Below are 27,171 nucleotides of genomic sequence, written 5' to 3'. Positions count from 1 at the left end.
CCGAGAAGGACACGCGCCCGGCCACAGCACCAGCACAGCATCCTGGCCGGGTTCTTGTTTGTCGTTCCAAACGCTAATGAAAAATAAGATATCCGTCGCACAAGCGAAAGAGAGAGTTCAATGCAGTTCGTTGTGCGAGAAAATCTAGCCCAGCAAGGACAATGGCCCACACCTGCAGGGCGGGCAAGGACGAACGGAACCAACCGGACCGTTTGACACACCCGACCGACCCCCGCCCGTCGCCGCGTGTCGAGAGCCGCAAAATCATTTAGTAACGGTGGCGTTCGCCGAGGAACCCGAAAAGTGAACGTCCTGTGATCTTGACCCAACTCCCGGTTGGCGCATCCTTCGATGGTGTGCTAGCAGAAGCAGCACAAGCAACTCTTCGCCCCTTCGTCCTTCGTTCACTCAACGGGGACAAAGAAAAGGGCAGCGCAACGAGCACGAACCAGAATGCTCCAAAAAGGTGTCGGATTCTTTGCTGCTCGGTTCAGTCACCGTTCACGGCACACGCCGTGACGCTGACTTCGACAGATCTCATAAAACTTCAGCACACCCGAATCCCGTTGTCGGCACCCTGCTGCTGCTGCTGCCTGACAGCATAATTTTCAATGGCTTCAATCTATCCCGGTGGGGCCCTCCACGGTGTCGTGCCGTGGACCGACCGACAATGCACAACCCAGTGCGCGAGAATCCTTGACCCAGGGCACACGTGGTCGTGTGGTCGATGGCACCGGATCGACCCCGAAAAAGTTGGTCACCACTGAGGCCGCGGGACGGATCCCTCCTATTTTATGGTTCGTTTTTTTCACCGAATTAGTTCGTGCCACTGTGAAATGGCATGGGATGTGAGGGCACACGGTTTGGTGCACTGTACTCGGCTAATAGTGCAAACAACGGAGTGACAAACGAAGCGTACGATGTAATTGGAGCCCGGGAACCGGGTTCAATCGGGTGGAGCTGTCGCCCTTGACAGCTTTCTCGTTTCCGTTGGTGCAAACTTTGGGGTAAAATTGGACCGAATCAGATTAACGATGAGCGAAGGGTGTAAATTATTAAAGCAAACGTTGCTTAATATTTTATTCCAAATGAATCGAGCATATAACTTACTGAATTATATTTTAAAAAAATATAATATTAAAAAATAACGTTTGTATTGTGTAGAACAAAATTTGTAGGTTCATCTCACGTCACTTCATCTCATCTCATTCTCATCAAGAAATGCTCGAATAAAGCCTACTTTAATTGTCTGCTTCAATGCTGATTTTAAAGCATAAATGGTGCTATGATTAATTGAGCACAGCTTGACTTGACTGGCTCTGGCTTCGTTAGACCAAAGATGTTTAGTTATGGAGCAAACGACATGGACCAAAAGGTGGTCGTTCTCTCTCTCTCTTCGGATTCCCCATCACGACTGTCAGCAGCTGTCACGATTCGGTTTGGGTTTCCATTTGTTACGTTTCTCCCCAAAAAAGATACCTGAATAAATAAGGCTGGGAAAAAAGCAAAACATTTACTTTTCAATGATAAGGGTCTTAAGATCCACAATCATGGACTTATCTGTAACAGATCCTTAAATAAGGCATTACGAGCTGCCGAAATTAACTCGTGTTAATAAACGCAAGAAGCTTCCAAAAACTAAACAAGAGCTTCGAGTCTCAATATTTTAGTCGGTTCGCAAGTGTTTCAAAACATTGGCTGGAAACGACCGTTACTCCTCCACTGGACACACCAACGACAGCGCTACAGATAACGCTAAAATTGCACGTCCCATGGCGTAAAGTGGCCAGCCGCCTCACTGCAGCACTGCACGTGCAATTGTTTTGTTTTGTTAACGGCACTAAAAAACACAAACAACCTGCACACATCCTTCCATCGCATCGGATTGCATTAACCGGCCGCCCCTACGGCTTTCCTGGCCCGTATCGTACTGTCACGACCGTAAAATCGTAACCTGACACGCTCTCTCTCTCTCGCAAGTCCCGTTGGGCGAAAAGATAAAATACACAAACGGAACACTTGAGTTCCAATTTTTTTTTTTTTTTACGCGTGTGTATGTGTTTATGTTGTGCCGTTAAAACAGGGGTCCGTTTTGGCACATTCGACGACGGCGTGCCAACAAACTGTGGGGCGGCACTCACAGTTGTCAGTCAGTAAACAGTCAAAGAAAACGCATTCCGCCACACTCTGGCTCAAGTGATCAAGCGTGACGAAAAAACTAAATAAACAAACAGTTTACGGTATGGTTGTACCAACCGTTTACAACAGACCCTCGGATGGACGACGGATCCACTATGATCCGATGACAGTATAGTAGTCGCGCCGACTTGCAAAGACTTGCTCTTAAATTTTGACTGAAAGCTTTTTAATTTTACAAAATTATTCCACGCAAGGGCGCACATTCGGATGGCACTTTGTTAGCTTTTTGCGTCAAAATAACATATTTCTTTCGACCACTGAAAGTTCCCACAGCACCGTCACCAGTCGAATTAGTCGACCAAAGTCAATTCAAATGAAATATGACAATCGTTCGGTTTTTCTCGTAACGGCCATTTACTTTGTCTGGAAACTCTAACCAAACTGTGGAGCGACTTCGAAAGCATCCTTCCGTGCGCTGCACATTGGAAAAACTTTTCCCCAAAACCTGTGCGCACCAGGGATATTATTGTAAACGTTTCTCGTGACCCAACGTCCAACCCAAATGATGGCCCAGGCCAGGCAGACGGTCGTTTCTGTTACTGCTAACCTTGAAACTTTACGACCCGCCACAGCACACGCCGTGGAGATTTAATTTTAACGGATTTCGACAGGACCCCGTTAATAAGGTCGATTCTCGAAAGCCGGGGACAATTACGATGACGCTCCTCGTTTTTAATTAAAATTTTAAATTGCACCGGCAGCTGCGCTTCAGAGTGCAATGAGTGCGGTTCCAAGCCGAGCGCGACTTCACACGAGCCACACACGCCAATGACAGGACTCGAGAGCTCGCTGATGGGTGAAGGATCAAAGTAAACATTGAACACCAGCGAAGCTTACATCGCGATTCAAAGCGTGCAGACTTGGTCAGAATGGTGAATTCGAACCGCGCAAGGAAATGAGTGTGTAAAATATTCACAAATCACCAGAGGACTCAGGACTCCTGAGTCGAGAGAAAGCGAAGAGACCTCAAATGAATGAAAATTATTCATACAAAAACTTTCAACCGATTGCATCTTCACCGGTTCAGACGGTTCGTCAGCGTCTACCGTAAGGCCTTTAAGCAATTAACGATGCATTAGACATGGCGCACGACCGACCGACTGTCGAGGAACTACGAATCGAATCAATAAACCTTCCCTGTGTGTGTGTGTGTGTGTGCGTGCCGGTTAACCGGATCAAATTAAGTGCAGGTTGGTACGCTTGGTTTGACTTCAACCCAATCACCGGCGGTCCCCTGATTGAATCGAGAAATGAAAAATTATTTCAACATCCCAGTCACGTGCGTTCTGGATCCCCCGAGGACCCTCACCTGAAGACACGATACACCCTACACTGGCGGGTGGGATCAATAGCATAGGCTCCTTGGCTGAGATGGAATGGAAAATGCCAAAGTGCGGCTGCTGCTGCTCTGCACCTTCGGAGGCCTCGCAGGTGGAATGACTCCATTCGAATTAATTTGCATAAGACCTAGCGAGCTCCTCCGATCCGGGAAGTAATTGGTGGTTACTTTTATAGATGTTCGTAAAACCGTCAAGCCATCGCACTCGCACTCGTCGTGGCCCACAAAGTTGCGTCTAAATATTCCGACGAAGCATGTCGCGTCGACGATGTTTTATTCATCGACTTAATTTTAAACACCTGTCTCCCACGCGAAGGGACCCTGTAACAGGTGGGCCCCCCTTCTAACTGCATGCCTAACTGCTCGGCCGGCTTCGGCTTCCGACGGTTCCTTCGCAGTCCTTGACCTACGCGACAGTTTCGAGCGATAAAAAATGAACTTTTCAAAATACTTTCCTCCAAACTGTCCACGGGTCGGGGGCATAAAAGTTTACATTTTTTGCGCACTCGGAAAAGGTCAATTGCATGTGGTGGACCCCCCCTCGGGACCGGAACTTCCACTCCACGTCTTGTGCCACTCCGAAAACAATGCTCGCAGGCTCCCGGGGCTCTTTCAGTCAACATCGCGGTGCCACGCGGAAACGGACAGCAACGGACGCCGCAAACGGTCATTACGAAAATAAATGGCAAAGTTTCGTCCAACTTTACATATTTCCCCGCTTTCCACAGCTTGGCCATTGGAGGCGGCGGACGCGTTTTGGTGCTAAAAATAAGCCGCTACGCCTGGCTACGGTGGTTGGAAGCTGCTCCAAAATAAAGCTCCGCCAAGACAACAACAACACCAAACGACTTTTGTCGTTTTTCTGCGAGCCAGAAAGAAAGGCCAGCCAAAGATTGACTGGCCGCCTTCGCGCCCTGAATGAGTTTTCCATCGTGGGCCTGCGGGCCTGCGGGCATATGGCGGCGGCACGCACCCGCCACCAGAAGCATAGATCATCGTCGTGATAAACTGCTTACATAAAACTGCGGCTCCCGCGCCGATAATGGCGAATAAATAACACAGAGAGCGAGCGAGAGAGAGAGAGAGAGAGAGACCGGCCGCAGGACAACGGCGACGATCACTTGCCACCCGCTTCGTTTACATGTTTACATTCGATGTTAAACATTCTGCAACGCCCGCGCAACGTTCCCAGGCCACTCCGGTGCACTCCGAGCGGGCGAGACCCCAACACTGTCTGTGTCTGTGTGTGTGTGCGTGAGTCTGTGGGAAGAAAATGCGGATCGTGCATTATTTCTCATTTGCCATGTTTTATTCACCCGCCGCTTTTTGTGGCCCTTTTTTCGTCCGAATTCTCTAAACAAACAAGCGAAAGGGCTGCTGCTGCCGCCGTTTGTTGATGACTCGCCGAGACTTTCCGCTTCTCTCCGCTGGGTGTTGTTGTTGCGCTATCTTTATGATACCTGGTGTCGTTTGTGATGCTTGTTTTTTCTTGCTTCGTTCACGAGGGTTTATCACCGGGAGCGCCTTGGCTGTGATCATTTCCCATTTTAAAGCACCCACAGACCAGGGTTTGTTTCGCGAGCCGAAGAGCTACCGCATTCTTGGACAAGAGCAGGAAAAAGGCGTTTTGTTTGATTTGAGTTTTTTTTCGCATCATTTTTGCTACCCTAGTTTTTGTATGATTGTTTTCAAAAGTTTCGGGGAACTCTTCTTACGTTTAAAGTTACTTTTCCATTTGTTTTTCGCTTTTGCTTACGTTGATTAAAGTTGATCTGTTAGTTTCTTCTTTTTTTATTGATTTATTGGTGTTTTGCTCACCCTTTTCCCTATTTTCTTTTTTTTGTTTTCCAACTTCCTCTATTTCTTTTCTTCCTCTTTTCTATTCTTTTTATTTTAATTTCTTAGTTTGAGTTTGATGTTGTCTGCTCTAGATTTACGATTTGGTATACGACGACAGCTCTCTTAATTCTACTTTTAACAAGACTTCGAGTATGTTGTGGTTTTCAAACCTTTTAAACTGTTTTGATCTGTTAATTTTTGTTAAAAATTTATGTTACAGTTTCCTTTCTCTTCCGTTCTGTTAACATTTTTTATTCTTTGTGCCATTATTAGTTTGCATGAAAGGGGCATCAGGGTGTGCCATTCGAAGTGAAAGCATTTGTTGCTTTAAAGATACATTAAAAAATTTTGTTTTGGTTTTTTTGAAAAATCTTTTATTTTGGTCCAACAAGATTTGTTTTAAATTTTTTTTAATTGACGTGGCGGAAATGGCCACCCCTGACCTTGCTAACCGAATGTTCCGTTTATACGGCGTTCTCCATCACATCCCTTGGTTTAATTGAGGGGTTTCGCTAGCGCGAAACCGACAATTTTGTTTATTTACGCCTCCAATTAACGAGAAAGGTGTCTCGTCAGACATGATAACGATTGAAAAGTTATTTTGAATGTTCAGCTGAACAATTTTAGCACGTTTTTTTCTTGTGTACTATTCCATCGTTAAAGCTCTACTTAAACGACACTTCCAACGCGGTACGCCATTAGTCGATCTGACAGCTAATGTCAACGACATAGCGTTGCCCGATGCTTCCGTTTTAAATAGCCCAACCTGTATTATTTTTTCTTCTTCCTTTCGCACTGTTCACGACACAAAAAAGTGCCATGCACACTCATTCTATAAAAGGCCCCGAAATGATATCAGCGAAACAAGCGGAACAGCAGCAATGTCACATTAACAAACTCTGATCCCTGCCCTACACAGCACAACTACATCCTACCACCACCACCGACCGGCGTGTAAATGGTTCACAAATCGCGTCCCAGAGGTCCGGAACGGAACGGAAACAATCGGTGGACCACGTGTACACCGCCGCGCGCGCAAAGGGTACATAATTTTCCATAAATTTTGAATTATCAAACGGTTCACTGGCTCTCGGTTCCTCGGACGATCCCCCCCGGCGAACGGAAGCGACCGCTCGGGGACTTATCTGCAGGTTGGTGGTGGCTTCAAAAGCGACCGAGGGTGCGCGCGTTCCGCAAGACTGCACTTTCTCACGTGGGAGTGCAAAAAAGTCCGGCCCAGGAATCCCGAAGCACCAGCAGCGGCAGCAGCAGGTTGTCAGCGCGCAGCGCAGCGTCAGTTCGGAATCCTCCCCCCGCGGAGCCTCAAGAAGTATCTCACGATAGACGACCGGGCGCGCCAGAAAGCATGCTGGCCATCGTCGTCTCCTTTTATTCCCGGTTCTCGTGGGTCTTGCGGGTTGCGTTGCGACGGAGAAGGGCGATTCGGGAATGTGCAGCCAATCCGCGGCCGCCCAAGGGCCCTCCAAATTATGCTTCACTCACGCCGACGGCGGGCCACCGCTGCCCAGCTGATTCGGCGGTTCCACCCAGCAACTTTCGCTCAGCAAGCGCCGGCCGAACCGCGATCGAATCGATCGACCGATCGGCCGGTGCGGACTCAATCAACGTCGTTAGTTAACGTTTCCGGCGCCCATAATCGCACCGCGAGTGCGGAAGAGGTGATTTGAGGCAGCTCGTTAAAAGGGATTTCCCACCCAGCATCGTGTTGGCCACATGCTGCGGCCGCAATCTTGGCTGGCTTTCTCGCAGCTCTCGCTCGATAAGATCCGGCGGCAGCGGCGGCGGAAGTGGCCGAAATGATGGACTGAGAAATAACATCAACATCTTTGTGGGCCGCAAGAATTAGAGAAACAAACCCACCCAACAGAGAGGACCATTTCGGTGAGGCCCACCGCGACGCAGTGCGCCGTCGTTTGCGTAACAGAACATATTTTTACATGCGCGCTCTCGCGACCTTTCCGCGTTCCGAGAGTGGAGTGTAAAAAAATGGATTCGTTATGATCATTGTCCGACTGCCAGACGGTCAGACGGCCAGAATCTGACTGTCCCAGGGCTCTCCAACGCGCACCACCCCTCACCTTGCCTCACCTAGCCCGCGGCGACGCCCTTCACTCGTGCGCACTTTTCATGGCGCAATGGAAAGTGGAAAAATGGACGACGTATTGCGTAAACGCCACAATTCGGTTGCACTTCTGCTGCGTGTGGCCCATAAAAACGCCATTGTAGCGAGCACGCTACTGGGGAAAAAAAACAACAATGCAGCATCTTCTTTTCGTCTCCATCATTCGCCCCACACTCATCAGCAGAGTTCAGAGAGGCTGAACCGTAGACTCGTGAAATGGCCACAGATTTTCCACACTTCATTAAACACGATCGTGGGCACGCGAAAAAAAAGTGGTCGCTGTCGGGCTCGGCGCGACGTAATTCCGTATAATTTGCGTGCGTAATTCAGCCCTAAAAATAAAATACCACAAAAGGGACAGCAATCAGGTTCGGGAGTTTGGGATATTAATAGGTTCCGGGATATTAAAATACGGCGCATTCGATAAGGTGGCTCTTAAAATAGAAAAATTGTAGGAAGCGCAGGGACAACAATCGAAGGGAATCAAATTACTCACCAAGCACCGAGCGACTCTATTGACGCATTTACAGGGGTCCTCTCCTTTGCGTCCAACTGCCTCCGTCATGCGATACGAAGATTATGCGATTTTAAATGCCAACGGTGAGCCATTAAAAATTCTCCCCCTAGACATTCGTTCTATTCGCGTGCGGACGAACTTAACGAAGAAGGTTGGGACCACTTCGGTCACAAAATACTAGATTTTGCGTAATAAGTAACGCTGGCACCGGTGGCAGTAACAGGTACCGAATTGCGGTGGACGGACTGCATGACTGTTAACGTGTCACCGTAACGCAACAACGACACGCAATTTACATGTTTTACATCCAACGCGGGTCCGCGGACACAAAGAAAACAAAAAATGGCAACGAAACGCGTGACGAAATCGGTGAATGGGGGACACTTAGAAAAGTCCGCGGAACCGATCGCCCGCATTGGCCCGACGCGAAAAACTCACAAAGCACTCAGAAGTGTGACCTGTAATTGGTTCTCTGGGGGTTTCTCTTTTTGGCGACACCAATTTCTAACGTCCGCGAAGTAGAGTGACGACCGTCGTGCCCGTCGTTGTCATCATCCGACCACGACCGATGACCGAAGCCTTGTGGCTCGAAAAGAAAGCAGCGCCAGCGTCTTCGGGTCAGGCAGAAGGGCGAACCAACATTATACAATTAATGTGTGAGAAAATCCATAAATCATGAAGGTACTTAATGGATGGCAGTGGCGATGCGGTGGCGATGCAAGATGCGCGGTATGAGTGCCCTGTGTGAGATGAGGACTTGATTGAACGGTGGTGGCGCAGTGGCGGGCCCTGGCTTCGCGGGCTCCAAACACGCACCACCGCATGTCGCACCACCGTGCACCATTGTAAGCGTGTTGTAAGGATAGTAAAAAAAGGGGTTAGCAGATGGAATGGTGGCGCCCCCGGGTGGGGAAAAGTTATTAATTGGAAAATGAATCACCACCATCCCGTGAGATTGGCTTCCCAAAGGGAACACATAACACCGCCCGATGTGGGAAGAAACTAAAAACAACCTGCGCCGTTAACAGCAGCGAAACGTAATATCTCCGAGTCAAGCGGAGTTTCGGTGCATTTTACCGAACACCAGCACCGGGGAGAAAATCTCGGACTCGGAAATCGATCGCAAAATGCGCGAAATTTAAATTGATTCGACAAGGAAAACAAAGGACTGCCAACCTGTCCAATCAGCAGCAGCAGCAGTCAATCAAATCACGCCAGGACCCAGGGCTTTCAGGGGCACACGCGCGATAAACGAATCGATTTGATTAACAAATTCATTGCAAACACACATCAATCGCGGGGCGAGGCTCTATTTTGGGGCCGGAAATGCAACCCCCGGAAAGGGCCCGGAGAGTGCAGTTTCGCTTCTTTTTTCGCAATTTGTTGAGTCCTTAAATTACCGGGCGCCCGGTGCAGAGTGGAGTCATTCCCGGTTTTAGTGTTTCCCGGATCGATCCGCCAAGGTCTGCCGTTTCGGGAAGTTGCAAAAACGCATTGCGCGGCCTGACAAGGATCTGATGATATATTAATGAAACGGAGGGCAGCGAATCGATTTGTGTCGCTGTCGCTTCCGGCTTGTTAGAAGCGAATCAATAAGGGGAAATGTGAAACATTTCATTCGGGCCATACCGATTGACATTAATGGACCAACGAGTGGCAAATGTGCATTTTTGTACATTAAACTCACCGAATAAATCGTGTTCGAGTTCACCAAACACACTCCGTTGGGCGATGCCTATGGTCGGCTCCATCCGGCGGGCTACACTTGGCCCCGAAAAGCGGTCACACGTTGGCCACGGTGCCGGAAAATGGGTTAAGCGATGCTTCCAGAAAAAAACCCCAGCAAAACGCTGCTGATGATGATGAACAAATAGTTCAGTCAATGGCATCAATGAGCCGCGCATCACACCGCACACGGCTTCGCGAGGTTCGCATTTCCCACACCACGCCGGACGCCGAGTCCGGAAAATGAGTTCTACGGTACCGCCGGCCGCCGCATCCCGCGGGCATACGCGAGTGTGATTATATAGGTGAGCTGACGAGTGTTACGGCACCAGCAGAGAGGCCGTAATGGCTTCGAGAGGGCTTCGAGGAACTCATTAGCATAAGGGCACGGGGTGCAAGAAAAAGATCCGACTGGCCGGGGCCGATGCTGCAGACAAACGCCCGGAACCAGCGGCGGTTTAGTTTGGCGAATGGATAAGAAAATCCGACCATCAGCAGCGAGTACAGCGTAAAAAAGGAAACCCTAATCGACCCTAACACACACCAAACACAATATTACGATGCACCGGATCGTAGTGTGAGTGGAAAAGGCGGCGACCGAGGTGGTTCACTGTTAGAAGTTGTGAAGTTGTGGCGTAAAAATTGCTGACCACTAGAATAATGATAATCCCTAGACGGCCGGAGGTCGCACGGCGGAAGTGTTGCCAGCGGGCGAGAAAGCGGACTTGAGCGATGGATCAAGAGCGCCTGTCTGCTAACGATTCCCTCGCAGATCCGGTGTGGCAGATAAAGGGTCGAGTGGCCGACAGCGAGGAAAGGCGGAAGCCACCCTTCAGGGGTTCCCCCGTTGGGTGACACGTGGCGAGCATGTCTTTGACACTTTGCGGGATGCGATGTCGCAAAGTTGAACCAAAGTTTTTTTGTCCCTCTGCTCGTCTTCCCAAAGGTTTTTGATCGCTTCCGATCGATGCCGACATCCTCGTTTTATCGTCTTTTACAACTGTTTCGTTTAAATGTTACCATTTTTTTTAGGAAAATCTTTTTAAGGGGTTTATCAATCAAAACGATTCACCGCTTCACCGAGATGCTGGAAAGCTCCAACACTTTGGCACCTTTCCCACCGAACCGGTGAAGAGAGCACGGCGAAAGCATAGAGCATAATCGCAGCAGGCGACACAATGTCACCTCGCACGGTGCCGACCTAGCAACGTGATGAAAATGATCAAACCATCAAGTGGCTCTACGGCCCGTGTTTCCGTGTCGCCGCCCGGTGTAGATGTAGGCCAAAGCAATAGAAGGAACGGAGAAACGAAACATTTGCCCGATTATTATGCACTCCAATCTCCGTAGAACTGCGCGCGACGACTGGAAGGAAACTGAAACGAAATAGATATCCCCGGCCTACTACCTTCGGCTTTCCGAGCCACCCATTGACACCGAAAAACAAGGTTAAGAAAAGCAGACCCCAATCAAGCGGCTCTGCACGAGGAGGAGCGAATAAGCGCCATAATAAGCAGGCTGCAGGCCGTGTGGGCTGCCGGGGAAAAGTGTCATCTCCGGTAAAAATTTATGCAACTCGGCATCATAATTATCGGTTCTTTTCCTTTCTTTTCCACAGCCACAACGAGGAGCGCATTTTCCCAGCGCTCTTCTTCGTAGTAGGCTTTGGTTCACGCTCGAACGCCACTTTGCTGCCGCCGACCGGTCGAGAAATTGTTTAAAGTTGGGTCAAAAACATCTCCGCTCCTTCGCCGTGTCAGACGGCTTAGGTTTAGAACTTTTCCGGGCTTGGCTTTTCTTTCGCAAAGCAAAGCGAGGCAATTATCCCCACAGAATGGCTCGGTGCGAGAGTCGTGAGAAAAAATTCAATGTCGCCCCGCCCTGATGACGTCACCAGGATGTCGGACGCCGAGCAAAGCAGCCTAATTCTTGCCGCACGCACCGAAGCGATCAGGAATGCAGCCAGCGGCGTGTGTGTGTGTGCGTGTGGCGCTATAATCTTCCTTCTTAACAAAATTCCCACCTTCATTCCAGACGAATTAGTGGAGTAGAGAAATCGAAATACCCCGTTCCAAGCAGCTGGGCAAATTGTCGACCAAGAACCACAGTCGGGGTTATGCTCGGCTTATGCTGTAAGCGTGGAGTGCGAAAGAACAGCATGCGGCGGAATGCAATGCACGAGTGCGTTTTTCACGTGAGAAAATTAAAGATCCACCCAGGGCGGACGTCGGCTGCAATGTTGCAATCCGAAACGCCGCCTGCCCCGCCACCCGCCCCAACAGGAAGTCAGCAAACTGCGCGGCGAGAACCTGCGGGACGCATGCACTCGGAGCACTCTTCCTTCCTCCTGCTCTGTCGTGTCTGCCGTTGGCCGAGCTTCCAGACAGATCAACAGCAAAACAGACAGCCAGACAGACAGCGCCTGTGAAGCGAACGCCGCCTGGAGAATGGGCGACGAAATACGGCCAGCGGATTTGGCCACAGACGGCCCTCAGGCCTTCTGAATGGGTTGGGGGTTCTTTGCATAAGACGCGCGACATTAATGGTAGAAAAACAAGAATTGGCTGCTGCCACTGCCACAATGTTGCTGCACATCAAACACGTCGCTACTCGGGTAGAGTTTTGTAGAAGATTAAAAGAACGAAGAATATGTGACTACTGTGACCGAAAACGAACGGGAAACAACTGATATCGTGGTGTGAATTCCTTCCTGGCCTGGCCAAACTGCCAAAAAAGAATACTGCAGGGTTATCCATTTTGTAGATTGAAAATCACACGGTTGGCTCTTTGCAGTTTTCGAATATATCAACCCAATTAGTTGAATATCTGCCATTTCAGAAAATAAATAGCTTAACAACAGAGCAACACGTTAAAAATATTAAAACTTATTCAAAAGAGAGGATTTAAACATAAATGCGCTTCGAGCCATTAGAAGTGGCACATTTTGCACTTGGCGGCTACATAAACAAGCCAAATAGTCGCATCTCGGCCTCAATCGATTGAAGAATAAAATTAATAAAAAATGAATATTTTTTAAATATTCAAATATTTCAAATTTTATATGATTATTTTTTAATTTTTTATATTACAGTATAATAAACCAGGCAGCTCCGGTAGAATGTAATCAAACCAAAATCAAAAGTGGCAGCCAGCGAAGGGTTAGCATAGCGAAACCCCCTCAGCATTGAGTCACTTCCCGAAAACAGCTAAACTCAACCGCAACCGCATAATGTATAAATCACATCAATATGGACCCCTGAATCTGGGTTGGATTCGGGATCCGCCAACGATAGGGTCGCGTAATGTGCCGCTCAAAATGTGCATAATGTTTGGCCTCCCCACCGGACTTGTTTGGCATGTCGTACATTTTGGTGCACGCAAACCTTTGGGGGCCAATTTCGAGCTGCATTCGCTCGTGACAACGCACGGGTGCTGTTTGCGTATGCTCTCGGCTAATGATCGGCCGCAACCGAAAAGAAAATGGAGTAAAACCCCGGGCCCGGGCGGCGCTGACAGAAGAAAGTCCGGCCCGAAGACACAAACTGTGATCGGACCGCTCCGGCGTCGTCCATTTATTCATTAACAGTGACCCCGCGCTGCGTGGAAATCGGGGCCTCTGAACTCGACGGAATGGAATGCGAGCAATTAGCAACGGATAGCCGTCCGGCGCCTGGCCACGAACTTCAAGTACGGCCGGCCGACGCCGTCTGCGCCGTCTAATTGCCGTCAATTGAGCAAAAACCTGAGAAAGTATTCGATTCGCGAAAAAGTCAAGTAAAAAACGGAACCGTCCTTCTTTCGGTGGGGGGGTCGCCGCGGGTTTGAAGTGACCGGTCCCCGACGGTTCGGGCCAAAACACTCCATTTACCAGCACCACCCTAATTATGGCTCTCTCTCTCTCTCTTTCTGTGGGGGTGGGCCACTCCGGTCCGCGTTTCTCGAGAGGCCCGGCGAAAGAATGGCCGAGACTGAAGAACTGAAGAAAAATCTTGCACCGAAGGATCGCGCCTCGATGTCCTTGGCGTGCCAGCGATGAAAATTAAAACCGTGGACCGTCCCCCAGCCGGTTGATGGCCGTTAAAAGAAGACGAATCACTTTGGAAAAGTGAGCCCACACCGTCCACCATTACCGCCACCATCACCACCACCAATCATCACGCGGCCACGGCGACGAAGCAAAAGCGTTTTGTCGACCAAGGATGGCACGAGAATCGAGAGGTAGCATTCATTGCCAAACGGTGCAAATCAATTTGGGGCGTAAATTAAAGCGCACACCCCGCGGCGCGGCGAAGGCCGTCACGTGCGCCCAAAACTTGGGTTTACATCTTCATCGTCATGCCCGGCCCCGAACTGCTGGAGGCCCAGAAAAGTTTTGGGTGCACCGGAAAATTGGTCAACAAAAAAAGGAGGCCCCCGAGGAAGCAAATTACGCGCACAAAGTTCGGACCTACCGACGAGTCCGCGTGTTCCGCAAAACTTTCTTACGGTACTGGCGCTGGGTAGTTTCTTGTCACGCAAACCGTCAGTGCGTCAATCGGCAAGCAAACCGACCAAGGATGACGCATAGTCGCAGAGCAACGTCATCCATTTTTCATCGAGGGCGTAGTTCACAACCGACAGCGACGAGGGTTGTATTTTCCATGGCACACACACACCTTAGAACCGGTTGAAGAACCACCAGAAGACCCCCAGAAAACGAAGCCAACTGTGACACAGGGTGACTCCGTTTATAGACAACTCCTTCGCTTCCATTCAAACGCACTCACGAAAATAGTTTGATAGCGTTCCGCATGGTTAAGGTTAATAAAGTCTCAACCTTCCGCCCCATTCCTCTGCCGTGGGTTGGGCCAAAAATTAGGACATAAAAATTTTGGAACCACGAAACCTTGACAATACGGCACACGCCTTATGAGGAACATTTTGCTCGGTCCGAGACGGACAGATACCCAAATTATCGTGCCAAGGGTTGGTGGCCTGCCCGGGTCGTTGTCTTTGCGGTGCCTCGGTTGAACCCCCGGGTTCGGAGGTTCCGGTTTGGGCGGTTTTGTTTGTGGGGAGTAAATATTTATCGGAACCCTCGGTACCCGGGTATTTGGCGGTAAATCAACCCGGTCCCCGGCGACTCGGACCGCGGGTTGCTAAGTGGAAAGACAAAGTTGTTTACGCGGTAATGAGGATGCAGATGGCCGGGCGGGGCACCCCGTTGGGGAACCCGGGGCTACGGGGGCTAAATATTTGAATCTTGATTCGATTTAAGGTTCTCCCTGCTTTTGTGTAATATCTTTAGAATGACATGTTTGATGTATTTTTAAGCATTGTAAAAATGGAATTATGAAATGGAATGATATTCTAATTTTTGTAAGAAGGAATTAAGGAATATAACAACCTCAAACACATGCTTACCGCTGACAGTTACGATTTAATCCATCCCGAGGAATAACTTTAACATTCAAATTCCGCTTCCAAAGTACACCTTTTGCGAAGAAAACTTGCTCCAGGCAAATGATCTACACCATCGATCGCACACACACACGCCTCGGACACTTTGTCGATTTTCTTTCCAGATTTTCGTTCGATTTCACCAAACAACGCCAAACGAACCGTTCGGCGGGCACTGCAAGATCGCACACAATTAAAATAGGCACAGCGATGAAGATCTTCTCGTTACGCCGCCGTTACGCCGACGTTACGCCACGCGGTGCTAAGAATTATTCCCGGCCGAGGCGGAGAGTGCTCTTCATTAGGTCGAATTTTCTGCCCCCTGGTGGGCGGCCGAATCCAATCCTGCCGCCGCCGCCACCACCAGCACCGTAACCGACGGTGCCCAATGAATTCCGATTTTTCATCGCACCGCGTAACACGCACTGTCCGGTCGATCGCGATCCCGATTCCCGAACTCATTAGCGGATCGGATGTTTCGGTTTCGGTTCGCCAATGGGCTTCCGTGATCGTTACTCATCGCAGCACATCCAGATACCGAACGAGAAGATAATGTAGATGATGACCGCACTGAAGAACGCAAACGCCAGTATCACGCAGAACAGCATTTTGGACAACTCGGGTGGCTTTGGCTGGTAAGGGAACACTCGTTCTATCCGCGAATCCCGAATCCTGAATCACGCGAGCAAACACTGGCACCCGGCACACTGGTCTGGCAAGCAATAGGGCGGAGGCCACGCTGTGTTCCGCGGTGCCGGCGTTTGCCACACGGTCTTCCGCGGGCTCGCGTTGTGCCATTTTGACATTTGACAGTTACTACGGCAACGGCCCGCGAGGCGCCCCATTTAGTAAACAAACTTCCCGCGCAAACACCACAAACTTCTGTGGCCTGGCCCGACCCCCGCGATCGAAACTCGACCGGAGGGAAACAAATGTTCCAAAAGTTTCGAGTTTCCCCAGTTCTGAGCGTACGTGGGAATGCCAGAGGGCTTGAGTTTCTCCTGTTCGGAACGAAAGAAAAAAAAACCCGAAACGAAAGGATATCGAGCAGAGGCAAAAAGAAAGTGAGCGAGAAGGCGAGAGAGAGAGAGAGAGAGAGAGGGAGAGAGAAGAAAAGTATTACGTATCGAAGAACAGGAAAAGAAAAAATGGAGGCTCGATAATCGCGCCCTTCGATGTCTGCAAAGGATTGCTTTGATTTGCTTGCCCTCCGCCCCTGCAGCTCCGCGCTTTAATCGGTTGGCTACATAACGCCACACGCACACTTGACCACGCGGATCCCGAGGATCCTTCAACCGCAAACACACACGCGCATACACAGCGGTAGCATGCGTTTGTTTTCCTTCCTGTGTGGCATCAGCAAGGCTTCTTCAGCACAACATCCGGTACTTATTAATATTTCATTTTCTCTTTCCGTTGCCAGGGCTACATTCTATTATTTTGTAGCTAAAGACACCGGATTCAACACTGCACCGAGTTATTCACGTAAGGATTTCGCGCCAAAAAAAGGCGAAACTATTCGATGCACTTTCGTCGTCGACAATTCTCACTCAAGCAACGGCAAATCACAAATCGGCAACGGCATCAACCGTAGCATAAAACACGTAGCAACCGTCGTCTGCGTCTTCTCGGACGTGGCCTTCTTCGACGCACTCTGAACTTCCACGCTGCTCCGGTGTTGATAGGAAACTGACGAGAGGAGCAGGCGAACCGTCTCGACGCAGCGCAGAAAGCCCAACACGCCGCCGCCGCCGGCGGACACTCCCCTCCTTAGCCCCAACCCCAGCGAAACAATGCACAACCCTGCGCGTGATGGTGCGCAAGTGGCAGACTTATGTTGCTGCTGCCCCATGCTCGGATCGTGTTTGCATTGCGCCGGCTCGCGTATGATTGTATAATACACCACTCTGTGTTCCTCCTCTGTTCCTCCTCTGCACTCTGGCCGCCCATTTCGCTCTTTCCCACGCGTACTCTATCCTTTTCCATCTTCCGTGTGGCTCTACTTTTGTCTCTCTTCGTCATTTTATTCTCTTTCTTTTCTCCGTTCTTTTGTAGCATCATTTTCTGCACTGCCCTGTCTCTTTCTCTCGCTCTCGCTCTCTGTCTTTCGTTCTGTGCATTTCTTTTGCTATCTGTTTCTCTGTTTGGCCGCTCCTATCTGGTGGTCTTCCGGTTCGTTCTGCTCCATCGTCTTATTTGCTTCTCAACGTTTTTTTTCTCGTTGTTTTTGCCCCTTTCGCTTCGTTCTTTAATCTTCGCCCCTCTGTCTGTGTTGTTTCCTCCGTTTTTTTCTTTTGCTCCTGCATTTCTACGATCTGATCTTTATTACCCAAAACTTGAGCCTGTTTTTTCGGTGGGGGCCGGATCCTAACGTATGCAGTTTTGTTTGGTTCCTTTTTTTTCATTTTTCTTGCTCGGGGTCACGATTGCACCTGAGGTTGTTGTGTTGTTTTTTCTGCCAGTGTGAGGAGTATGATTGCGTCATTATTTTATTTATAACACATACACACACACACTTACCGGTGAGCTGAGCGTTTTGGGGGTCAGCGAGGATCAGTCGATCAACGTTAACCCATTTTTGAACGTACACTTTTTCCTAACCCAAGCCACCCAGGGGACGCCACTTTTCCTTCCATTTTCTTCTTTCCATGGGCGACACTTTAACCGTTACTGACCGATAGTAAGGGCCCCGAAAAAAACAGAGCTCTTCCGGAAGACGCACTTCCCATTGAGACCTGAGAATGGAAAAAAGTGGGACGATTGAACCCTGCAAAGTCGTCCACACGTCGGGATCTTGAGCTCTGCAACCCGGTCAGGTTTGGGGGGTCGTAATTAAATGTTCCACTTCAAGATTAATGCGTGAAAATGATAGCCCGCGGTTGGTTGTTCAATTTATCACAAAAAGTAGATTGATTAAAAAAGTTTCAATTATCAATTCACCGTTACGCGAACGAAGTTGCTGACAGCAATAACATTGCCAAATAGAAAAGTCTGCCAGTCTTAAAATGTGGCCATTGGCCCGTCACGGTTGATTGAAGCTGATTGAAGATAGGTGCCGAGAGCCCAACAAAATAATCCCTGACGCTTACAAGCCAAAACACGAGCATCAACGTCCGAATGCGTCGTGTTTTCTGCCGAAAGGCCCCAATTCTCGGCCTATTTCCATCAGATTTGATCTGATGAGCGGGGACCGGCTTGGGCAACCTTTCCTTTTCATAAAACCCCAACTGCGAGCGGCCGCAAAATCGTTGTCTGAAAATCTTCAATTTGAAAAACAAAGAGTGAAAAAATGTGGAAAATAGCTTGCTGCGAGTCGGGTCGCTCCAATGGGCTTTCACTAAATTTTCTCCTCGAAAGGTTGTGGCAATGTTTGGAAACAAACGTCTTAGAGAACCTCTTTAAACCCCGTGGTGAGGGCTCCGGACTGGCCTAGCACTGGCAATAATCATTGTTTTCTTTTCTTTTTGGAACTCAAAGGGGTCGCTGCGGCGCAACCAGTCAGATTGACTTCGGAGCTTCTCCGTGACGAAAACAGTGAGCATTTCGCACAAAACCACCAATTACTGGAGACCCTGATGGCCCCGGTCACCCTTTTGCCTGGTGTGAATGATGTGAAAATTTGACAGCGTCGCTTCCTGCGTTGCAGGGCTCATTCGAAGCATCCAGTGGTGGCCCCAACGACGCTGAACGATGGCCACTGAATCGGCAAACAAACGAGACACGGCGACCAGCTGAAACCGAAAGCGCAAGATCCTAATCTTGGGCCCGAGAAGCGCCAACCGCCAAGGGGTTTTATGGACAGGAAAAGATCTCCCGATCCGTCGTATCGCGCACCGATCGGAAAACCGGCACGCGGTTACGATGTGAGAAGCGGTCGGGCCGAGAAAAAATCACAAACGTTTTTTACTATTTACGATACGCCAGGCATGTTTTATGGGCCTCGGAGAATCAACAGTCGCCGACACCGAAAGCAAATAGTCGGCCAGAGTCGACACACTGACTATCGCGAGTCCCTGAGAAATCCGTTCACAGCGAACCGTTAGCCCTCGCGGGTCTGAGTGGCGGCTCATGTGGGACACACCGGGAACCCAGCCGGGCCACGTTCTGGCGTGGCGTGGCGAGCTGTGTCCCGGAATACCAATCATCTGTGAACGGGTGGCCGCAGGTCCCCCTTGCGGTCAGTTGGTCACGTTCCGATCGTGGCCCCGATGATGCGGCGGGAGTGCAGTTGGAGATATTAGTCTGCACGTGAGCCCCCGAGAAGGGCCCTGGCCAGGGAAAAGCGCCAAAGAATGGTGCATAGCATGGTCCAAGAGGAATACACAAATCGAACAGTTAATCAATCGGACGGCCAACTTTCGCAAGTGACCATCCGTTCATAACCCCTGGCCTGGATAGTTTTTGGACATGGAAAATTCTCTACAGCACAACCCGTGTCTATTGGTTGGTATTGATAGTTTCAAAGAATTCCAGTATTCAAATACCAAAAAACGACAGTGTTTAAAGGGATCAGTGTACCACGGTGAAAATGCTACCACATACGCTGGCATAAACCGTGCAAAACCGGCCATAAAAACGGTAAAGATGATCTATTGGCCCACCCCAGACTTGGTTGCTCCATTTGGCCAACTCTTGTATCTTGACCTCTGCAAAATGTACTTGCGCCGTAAACTTTTTATGAAAATTTGAGTGCACTCATAAAAATATTTGTTTGGCAGAAAAGATCCTAAATTACCTGAGAGCCCTAATAATAAATCTGACAATAAAAAAGAACAACTCATAATGGCCATTGTTTCGGATGCCATATTTTTCCTCGTTCCATACGACAGAAAACTCGAAACTCTTCAATACAAAACCGGTCAACTGTCAACTTGTAGTCTACAGAAATTCTTGGCGACAATTCGTTTAATTTCCAACTTTACTTTTATCTTAACTTTACTTTACTTTTAATCAACTTTAACTTGTTTACTTTTATTTGGTGAGCCGATGAAAGTGAGATGAGCGACTTCGAGGGTGAGACATCCATCCTATGGCTTTGTGATGATTTGTTCAAATCTTTACCTAAGCGCAATTTGACGACTTTCAATGCCAATTTCAACCTTTTCCTGTGAACTTTCGCCACACAAATGAATATTCATTCACTCCCTGCGGAGCAACTTACTGCCGAGCATATTTTGGCCAATTTATAAACCGAGCCATTTCTTTCGGTTTCGCTTCGGACCGTTGAACTTCGGTCTTATCCGGGGAAAACCTTGAAAAACTCAGATCCCACCGCCGTCGCCATTACCGCCGCTGGTAGCTTTTGGGTCCCCAAGATACGGTGTCCATTTTTAGTAATCAATCATTTCCTAGCCCTGGGTAAATACGGTCAGCTTTTCTTCTCCGTCCCAAGAAGGGCGCACGCGAAAACTTACCCGACAGAAGAACACCCGGAACAAACACAATTTTACTTCGGGGGTCATTTCACCCATCCCGGGGGGCGACCACCACCACGCCACTGCTCTCCGGGAAGGTTATTAAATGGCAGACTTCTTCACCAGCTCCGGTCGGTCATTCCCTTGTTTTCCTCGTGTGGCCTCACGGAAAAGTTCCACTCCGCCAAACCGCACGGCCTGGGATTCGAGATTCGGGAAAATTCACACAGGAACCGATCTCTCCTATCCGAGGCCCAGGTTCGAGGCCGCCCGTTCTGGGTCTGGGTTTTGGGTTTCAGGTTCCCGCATGCCGTCATCGCCTCGCACGGACGGACGGATGATGATGGTCGGAAAGTATCCGTAACCTCAAACCACAAACTGCTCCCCTTTCCGTCGCGGAGGATCGGCGAATAAATGCTCTCTTCCTTCCTGCCACGTCCTTGCCACGGCGCACAAGAAACTTGGCGCACCGGTTGGTTGGCCTTGCCTGGGACCGCCTCAAAGAGAAAAAATGGGAAAACATTCACACGACCATTGTCGGGAACCGTGAAGTGGTCAGCGAATTAAGCACATATTTGCGGTTCACACGATTAACCAAAAATTCGCAAAAGGAAACAGATTTAACGGACGTCCGCACCAAAGTGCAGCCATTACATCGGTGCTAGATCGTGTTTTGGGACGAAAGTTGTATCGATTTGACCCGTGACACGTAGTTCGAGAGTATGTAGAACCTTAAAAGGAATGGAGTTCCAACAAGGCAGTGCCCTAAAACCACCTCAAATTGGCCATCGACGCCTTCAAAGGTTTTCTTAAATTTCTCTCAAAAACAAAGCTCTAATTAGGATTGCCTCCACCGGAGATTAGAAGATTAGAAGAAGAGCGAATAATTTTCCAGCGAAACACCCATTCTATGCTAATCAAGAAGTGGCAAGTTCTGGCCGCCACCTTGTGACCTTGCGGCATTCAGCGGGCAATACCACCAACACCTGCCAGACCTGTTCGGCTGGTCCGTTTGATGAATGAAACGAAATCAAGACATCGGGCCCCGTCGCAGGTAAGCTGGCCAATGGCGAGGTCACTACCAGCAGCACGGACACAACTCGGGACCGCTCGGGTCCAGGCGGGGTTCAATTCCGCCGTGCTCCCGCTATGCTCCCGGGGACATCACCACGCAACAACCGCTAAGCCGACGGCTGGTGTCGATTGTGGCGCACCCGAACCCTACTACCTGTTCCAGCTCGTTGCACAATTCTCACCAGAGCGCCCCCGGGTTAGGGACCAACGCCCCCCTCCGCGGGTCACACCGTGAAACCTGAGCACCTGAGCTAAGTGCGTGCTGGCCGGAGGGCGAACAAGCGGATGAATGGCGGTGGAGGGCGCTTTCTTTGTCTCAACCGCACGTTCTCACGTGGTGTTAATGATTACGTGTTGCCGCCGAACTGTGGAAGCCATCCGCGGGCGGAGTGTCGCGCATTCCCAAACGCGGATGTCGTAACCGGCCACGGGCGACCATAAGTGAGCGAATGGCCGTTAATGGCCACCGGTGTTTAGTGCTTTAGTGACCCCAAGTTTTTTCAAGCACTTTTCGGGTGGGGGCAAATTTTGCGTTGCAAATTCGGACAGAACCTCCCGAACCTGATGCAGCCATTACACTGTTTGTTGTACTCGAAAGTTACTCATCTTTCGCCTTGACAGTTTTGGAGAGTGTGATATTATTTCGAACGATATTTATTGCCCCAATGATTTGGGGCCATGGATTGGTTCGCTTTCACTGACCCCAATAGTGGACAGTAACTGGACAGTAACTGGCTGGACACTATGGCGCACACATTCCGGCAAAAGACCTAAAGCTTTCCTTGACGCAAACCTAATCTCTCTCTCTCTCTGTGTATTTACCGTGCGAGTCACCCGTAGGTAGAGGTGAAATGTGCGAGATTACTGTCTCTTCGGCATCGATCACCGATCACCCGAAAAGGAGTGTGACAAAGACGAATCACATAATTGTCTGGTGACACACTGCGGGCCAAAAATGTTTGGACTGCGATGGGTAACAAATTTAAAACGGTGTAGGTCCATCGCTCCATGCGGTTCAATTAGACGCGCCAAGTCATCAGCCGCGCAGCGAACGTTCCATTCGTAATTGAAATTCAAAACACACACTCTTGATCCATTACTTTCAGTCCGCCGCGTACGTCTGTCGGTGCGAGCTTCACTCGGCCGCTCGGCGCGCCACCTGCTACGCACTTATGGGCCCCTGTTACTTTCGAATAAGATTGTTGGCGTGCTTTCTCAGCACTCGTAACACGCTTTTGCTGCTAAGTCCTCACGATTATCTATGAGCACACATTCCTGGAGAGACAGAAAAAGAGAATGACACGTTATTAAGGGTGCAGAGATCATCGGTTCGGAAGGAGTGAAAGAGATGAGTGATTCAGACGGACCACAGCGGTTCATGCGACCCTGTTCCATTCGTTCAACTTTCGGAATCCGACACCCGGAATCGCAAATCCGAACAAATTAGCGAGCTAGCCCGTACTCCATCGATTCACCCCGCAAAGGGCACATTATGCGGCCCTTTTTGCTGGCGATAAAGAACTCCAATTCCCAAAGGTTTCCTATAGCGCGTGTTGAACATTTCTTTCGTAGGTTTGTTGAACTAATATACTGAATCTAGTCGATTTTTTACAAGTTTTCCTTTGATATTTATTTATACCAAAACATGAGAAATAAAACGGCAGAAAAAACACGTTCGGTTTCGCATTGAACTAAAACGCTTCCCCCGCCACCAGCTGGCCTAATATTTGCACACTAAAAATGTCCTCGCCAGGCTGCCACTGATGTCCACTTTGTCATACATAAATGCACTACAAACGAAAGAAGACACTGAGTTTCTTTCGGTTTTAGTTTGCAACGAACAAGTTTTGAGTTCTCGTTCGCTCGCGTGTTCCGCTGGTGTATGAGGCTTATATTAATTTGCATTTTACGATTTCACTTACCAACTATATTGTACATGACAAGGAACAAGCATACCATTGCTTGTTCAGAGTTACGCTCTTCAAGCGTTTGGGGTTACCTCCACTGGCGCACTACTACTATTTGTTTCAGTTCCTTGAAGAGTACTCCTCTCTTACGACCTATTATTTACATAGCAGAAGAGCCTGCCACACACGCTTCTCATCCGTTCGCTGGTTCAGCTTTTACGCGATTACTTTCTTTTATCAAATAGCGTGACTAAAATAGTTGCACTAAACAAATGAACATTTTCCCTGGCATCAACAGAAACGCTTTTTACAATATGTTTCTGTTTGAAGACCTTCGCCGCGTTTCTGTGGTCATTCGCATTGACGCGTGTGTTGTGTTCCCTAGAATCCTGCGTCCTGTTGCTGCGGCCTACTTTTAAATGAGAGAAATCTTGCGACAACACACCAACGCAGGGCTGTGTTCTCTCCCACCCCCAGATATCTTACAGCGAATATATTGTCGTGAGTCGATCACGAGGTGTCCCCTCCCCAACAATCGGCCGGCGCACTACCGCACGCACTTTCAGTTCCCGCCGACAACCCACTTGCTGTGGGTTAATAACGATTAAGCATAAGATAATAAATAACCTACGTGTGCCGGGCGGTCCTCAGATCCGGGAAAAAGAGAGGCCATTTTGTTCGCACAAATAATGATAATAATAATAGCCCTACACACAACAATATTCTCTTTCGCTACGCTGCGCTATCTATGTACACCTTATCGATACACGGTGGTGGACATTAAACGACCGGTTGCTGTCCGTCCGGTCCGGCAATGGTCGTCTTCATCAGATTCACCCGGGCCACAATCTTGAGCGCCGGCCCAAGCTTCATGTCCATCGTGCTCATGAGATGGTTCTCCTTGAGCAGCAGCAGCGCCTGGCCGTCGATTTCCTGGTTCACAAACTCCTCGGCGTAGTCAGCGCAATTGGGCAACCCGCGGATAAACTCGTACACGTCCTGCACGGTCCAGCGCAGAATGGAGGACCCTTCTTCGGCGTTGGCGGCGGCGGCTGCAGCGGCCGCTGCAGCCAATCCGGTCGGTGTTGGCGTTGTTGTCCCCGCTGCAGTGGACACATCGGCCAGCAGCATTCCGCCCACTGGCGGAGTGGTCGCCATCGCGCCGACACTACTCGTCGTTAGCAGGGCAGATTGTTGCTGCTGCTGTAGCAGCAGCGAATCCTTCAACATATCGAGCCGCACCATGGGCTGTGCTGTGTTCAACATGGCCAACTGTGGACCAGTCATCCCAACCGTATCGACCGATGCAGCCGGCGGCCCAGGAAGCGTTAGGCCTCCGTTCATCACTGGCGGTGGGTCGACCACCATCGGAACAGCGGCATTCCCGTTCTGCACCGGTGGTGTCGAGATCCGTTCCGTTGAGTTCTGCTTGGCCGAACGGGCACAGGACACGCTGCAGAAACGTTTCCGTTTCATTTTGTTGCGCAGTTCCTGCTTACCGCACACTTCACAGTTGGCGGTGTCCGCACCGGCAGCCATGGTTGGGCTACCACCGGTGGTTGCAGCATTCAATGAGGCCAGTGGCGAGTTCGATTCGTTTGTGGAACGTTTTTCTGCGAAAGAAAAGGTATAATGGACAGATGATTAGTATTCGCTCGTCCCGGGGGGCATGGTAGAGAAGACTCTTGCCCAACAACGGCCACTTACTCGCTGGTTCATCGGAACTGTCACGTTCCGGATAGCGCTGGCGCTGTACGGCAAACGGTTCGTTCGCTTCCTGTATCACGTAGCCCTCGATGACGTGCGTCAGGACGTTCGGTTTGATGGTGGCCTTCGGGATGCCTCCCTTGTCCGTGGTGGTACCGGCTTTCGGCGGCGCCGGCGGTGGCAATCCTTGCGAGGAGGAACTCGATTGCGTCGTCACGGAGGATGTCGTGCTGGTGGCGGTCGAAGATGCGGTGCTACCGCTGGTTGCGATGGCACCACCGGTCGACAGGACACCGTTAGCACCGATATTGCTCACCGGAACGGCCAACGTTCCCGTGACGGTAGCGATCGCGGTCGATCCAGCGCCGCTCGTCATAGTTGTTGACGAACTGACCGGAATGCTCCCGGTGGTTGCCGTGGCTACCGAGGAACTGACCGACGTTGCCACTGCACCTTCCTTCAGCTGATCTGCGGCAAGCGACGAACCCGGTGCCGTACCCGACACGTTGCTCAAGGTGGCCACTCCCGGGAGCGAAGAGAAGGACGACGGTGGCACCAGCGAGGCCGCTGACGTCGATATTGCCACCGTTCCACCGCTCGGTGGTGGAAGACCACCCGTCGCCACCAGCATACCGCTTCCGCCGCCGTTCGGTGTCGCTGAGCTATCCATCGCCGTGGAGCCATTTAATTGCGCATCGGAAGTACCGTCCGTCGCCGCAGCAGCTGCCGACATCGCGGTGTCGGAATCTAAAACACGAGAGCGAGAGGGAGAAAGAGAGAAACGGATCAGTAAGCGTAATAGCGGTCAAAGATGGGGATAGTCGGACACGATCGTGATCCACAGAGGGAGGAAGATGAAGTTTCAATAAATCCCCAACAAAACGTGTGGGGTGGTAGCCATTTATTGCCTACTTCGATGTCGCGAATGAACGTTCCATGATCTAGTCACCGGCGGCGGCGAACGCAAATGTCAAAATCGCCGACAATGATGGATGCAAACCTTTCTCGGACGGCTCCCGTCACACACAGTCACACGAAGAGAGTGTATAGATCAAAGTGAACCGTCTCGCACGCGCCTGACACCGATCGCGGAAGCGAAAGAAAGCAAGCCGCGAAAAGCGCGCTGCTTCCGTTAGGAGACTCTTTGTGCATCTGTTTTGCACCTTCGCCAATCGCGCGACTGTCAACCGTGATGTTGCTCGCGGTTCGCGGAAAACGCAAGGCTTAGGAGGAGAGAACCAAACCAACTGTGAGAGGCAGAACGGGACAGCGCGAGAGGGCGAAGATCTCTGGATGCCGGCGGGCAATGATGATGTTCTCCTCGCACACTCACTACCGTTTGGGGTTGTGGCGCGTTACACTAAACACACGGGGGCCACTACCAACATGACTCTAATGACTCGCGGTGTGATCGCGGGGCGCGCGATATTGTGTGTGTGTGTTGTGTCAAAAGCTAAATTAATTGCAAACGCCGTAGCAGTCACCATTTGCCGCACCGCAATGCTCTTCATCGCGAAGGTAGCTTTGATTGATTCGAAGATCAGAGATGTTTGCAATTCGCAGCGCAGCGATACGAAGAGTATTAGAGTGGAAATATCTTAAATTTTAACCGTTTCTGCTGTTTCGGCTTTTCAGATTAATAAAGGATGTTGAATCAAGGATGTGCTCACACGTCACAATGTTTACAAAACAAAGCTACAGATGGGCAGCAGCTCGAATTTACTCGTCGTCTACCTTCATCTGTCATTTACTGTCACAGTGTGTCACAGACGAGAATGTTTATCCAAAATTCGGAAAAACGATTTTACCAAAACGCAACCTCAACGGCGGCGAACCCCGAACGATGAAATTCGCGCGAAATTTTTAAA

At 50.0% G+C, this 27,171-nt stretch overlaps 1 protein-coding gene across 1 annotated transcript in view; it reads right to left on the bottom strand.

Annotated features, from left to right (window-relative positions):
• Window positions 1-23,345: 23,345 nt before the first annotated feature.
• Window positions 23,346-27,171, bottom strand: part of LOC128274889 (polyhomeotic-proximal chromatin protein-like) — a 42,893-nt gene continuing 39,067 nt past the window's right edge. The window contains exons 8-9 of the mRNA XM_053013229.1: window positions 25,304-26,050; window positions 23,346-25,209 (exon numbers count right to left, since the gene is read on the bottom strand). Coding sequence (XP_052869189.1) covers window positions 24,377-25,209; window positions 25,304-26,050 — 1,580 coding nt within the window. The 3' untranslated portion in view covers window positions 23,346-24,376. The remainder of the gene's footprint in view (window positions 25,210-25,303; window positions 26,051-27,171) is intronic.

Source organism: Anopheles cruzii, chromosome 3, assembly GCF_943734635.1.
Source record: "Anopheles cruzii chromosome 3, idAnoCruzAS_RS32_06, whole genome shotgun sequence".
In the NCBI taxonomy this organism is placed as follows: domain Eukaryota; kingdom Metazoa; phylum Arthropoda; class Insecta; order Diptera; family Culicidae; genus Anopheles; species Anopheles cruzii.
This window is presented reverse-complemented; position numbering and strand designations above follow the sequence as displayed.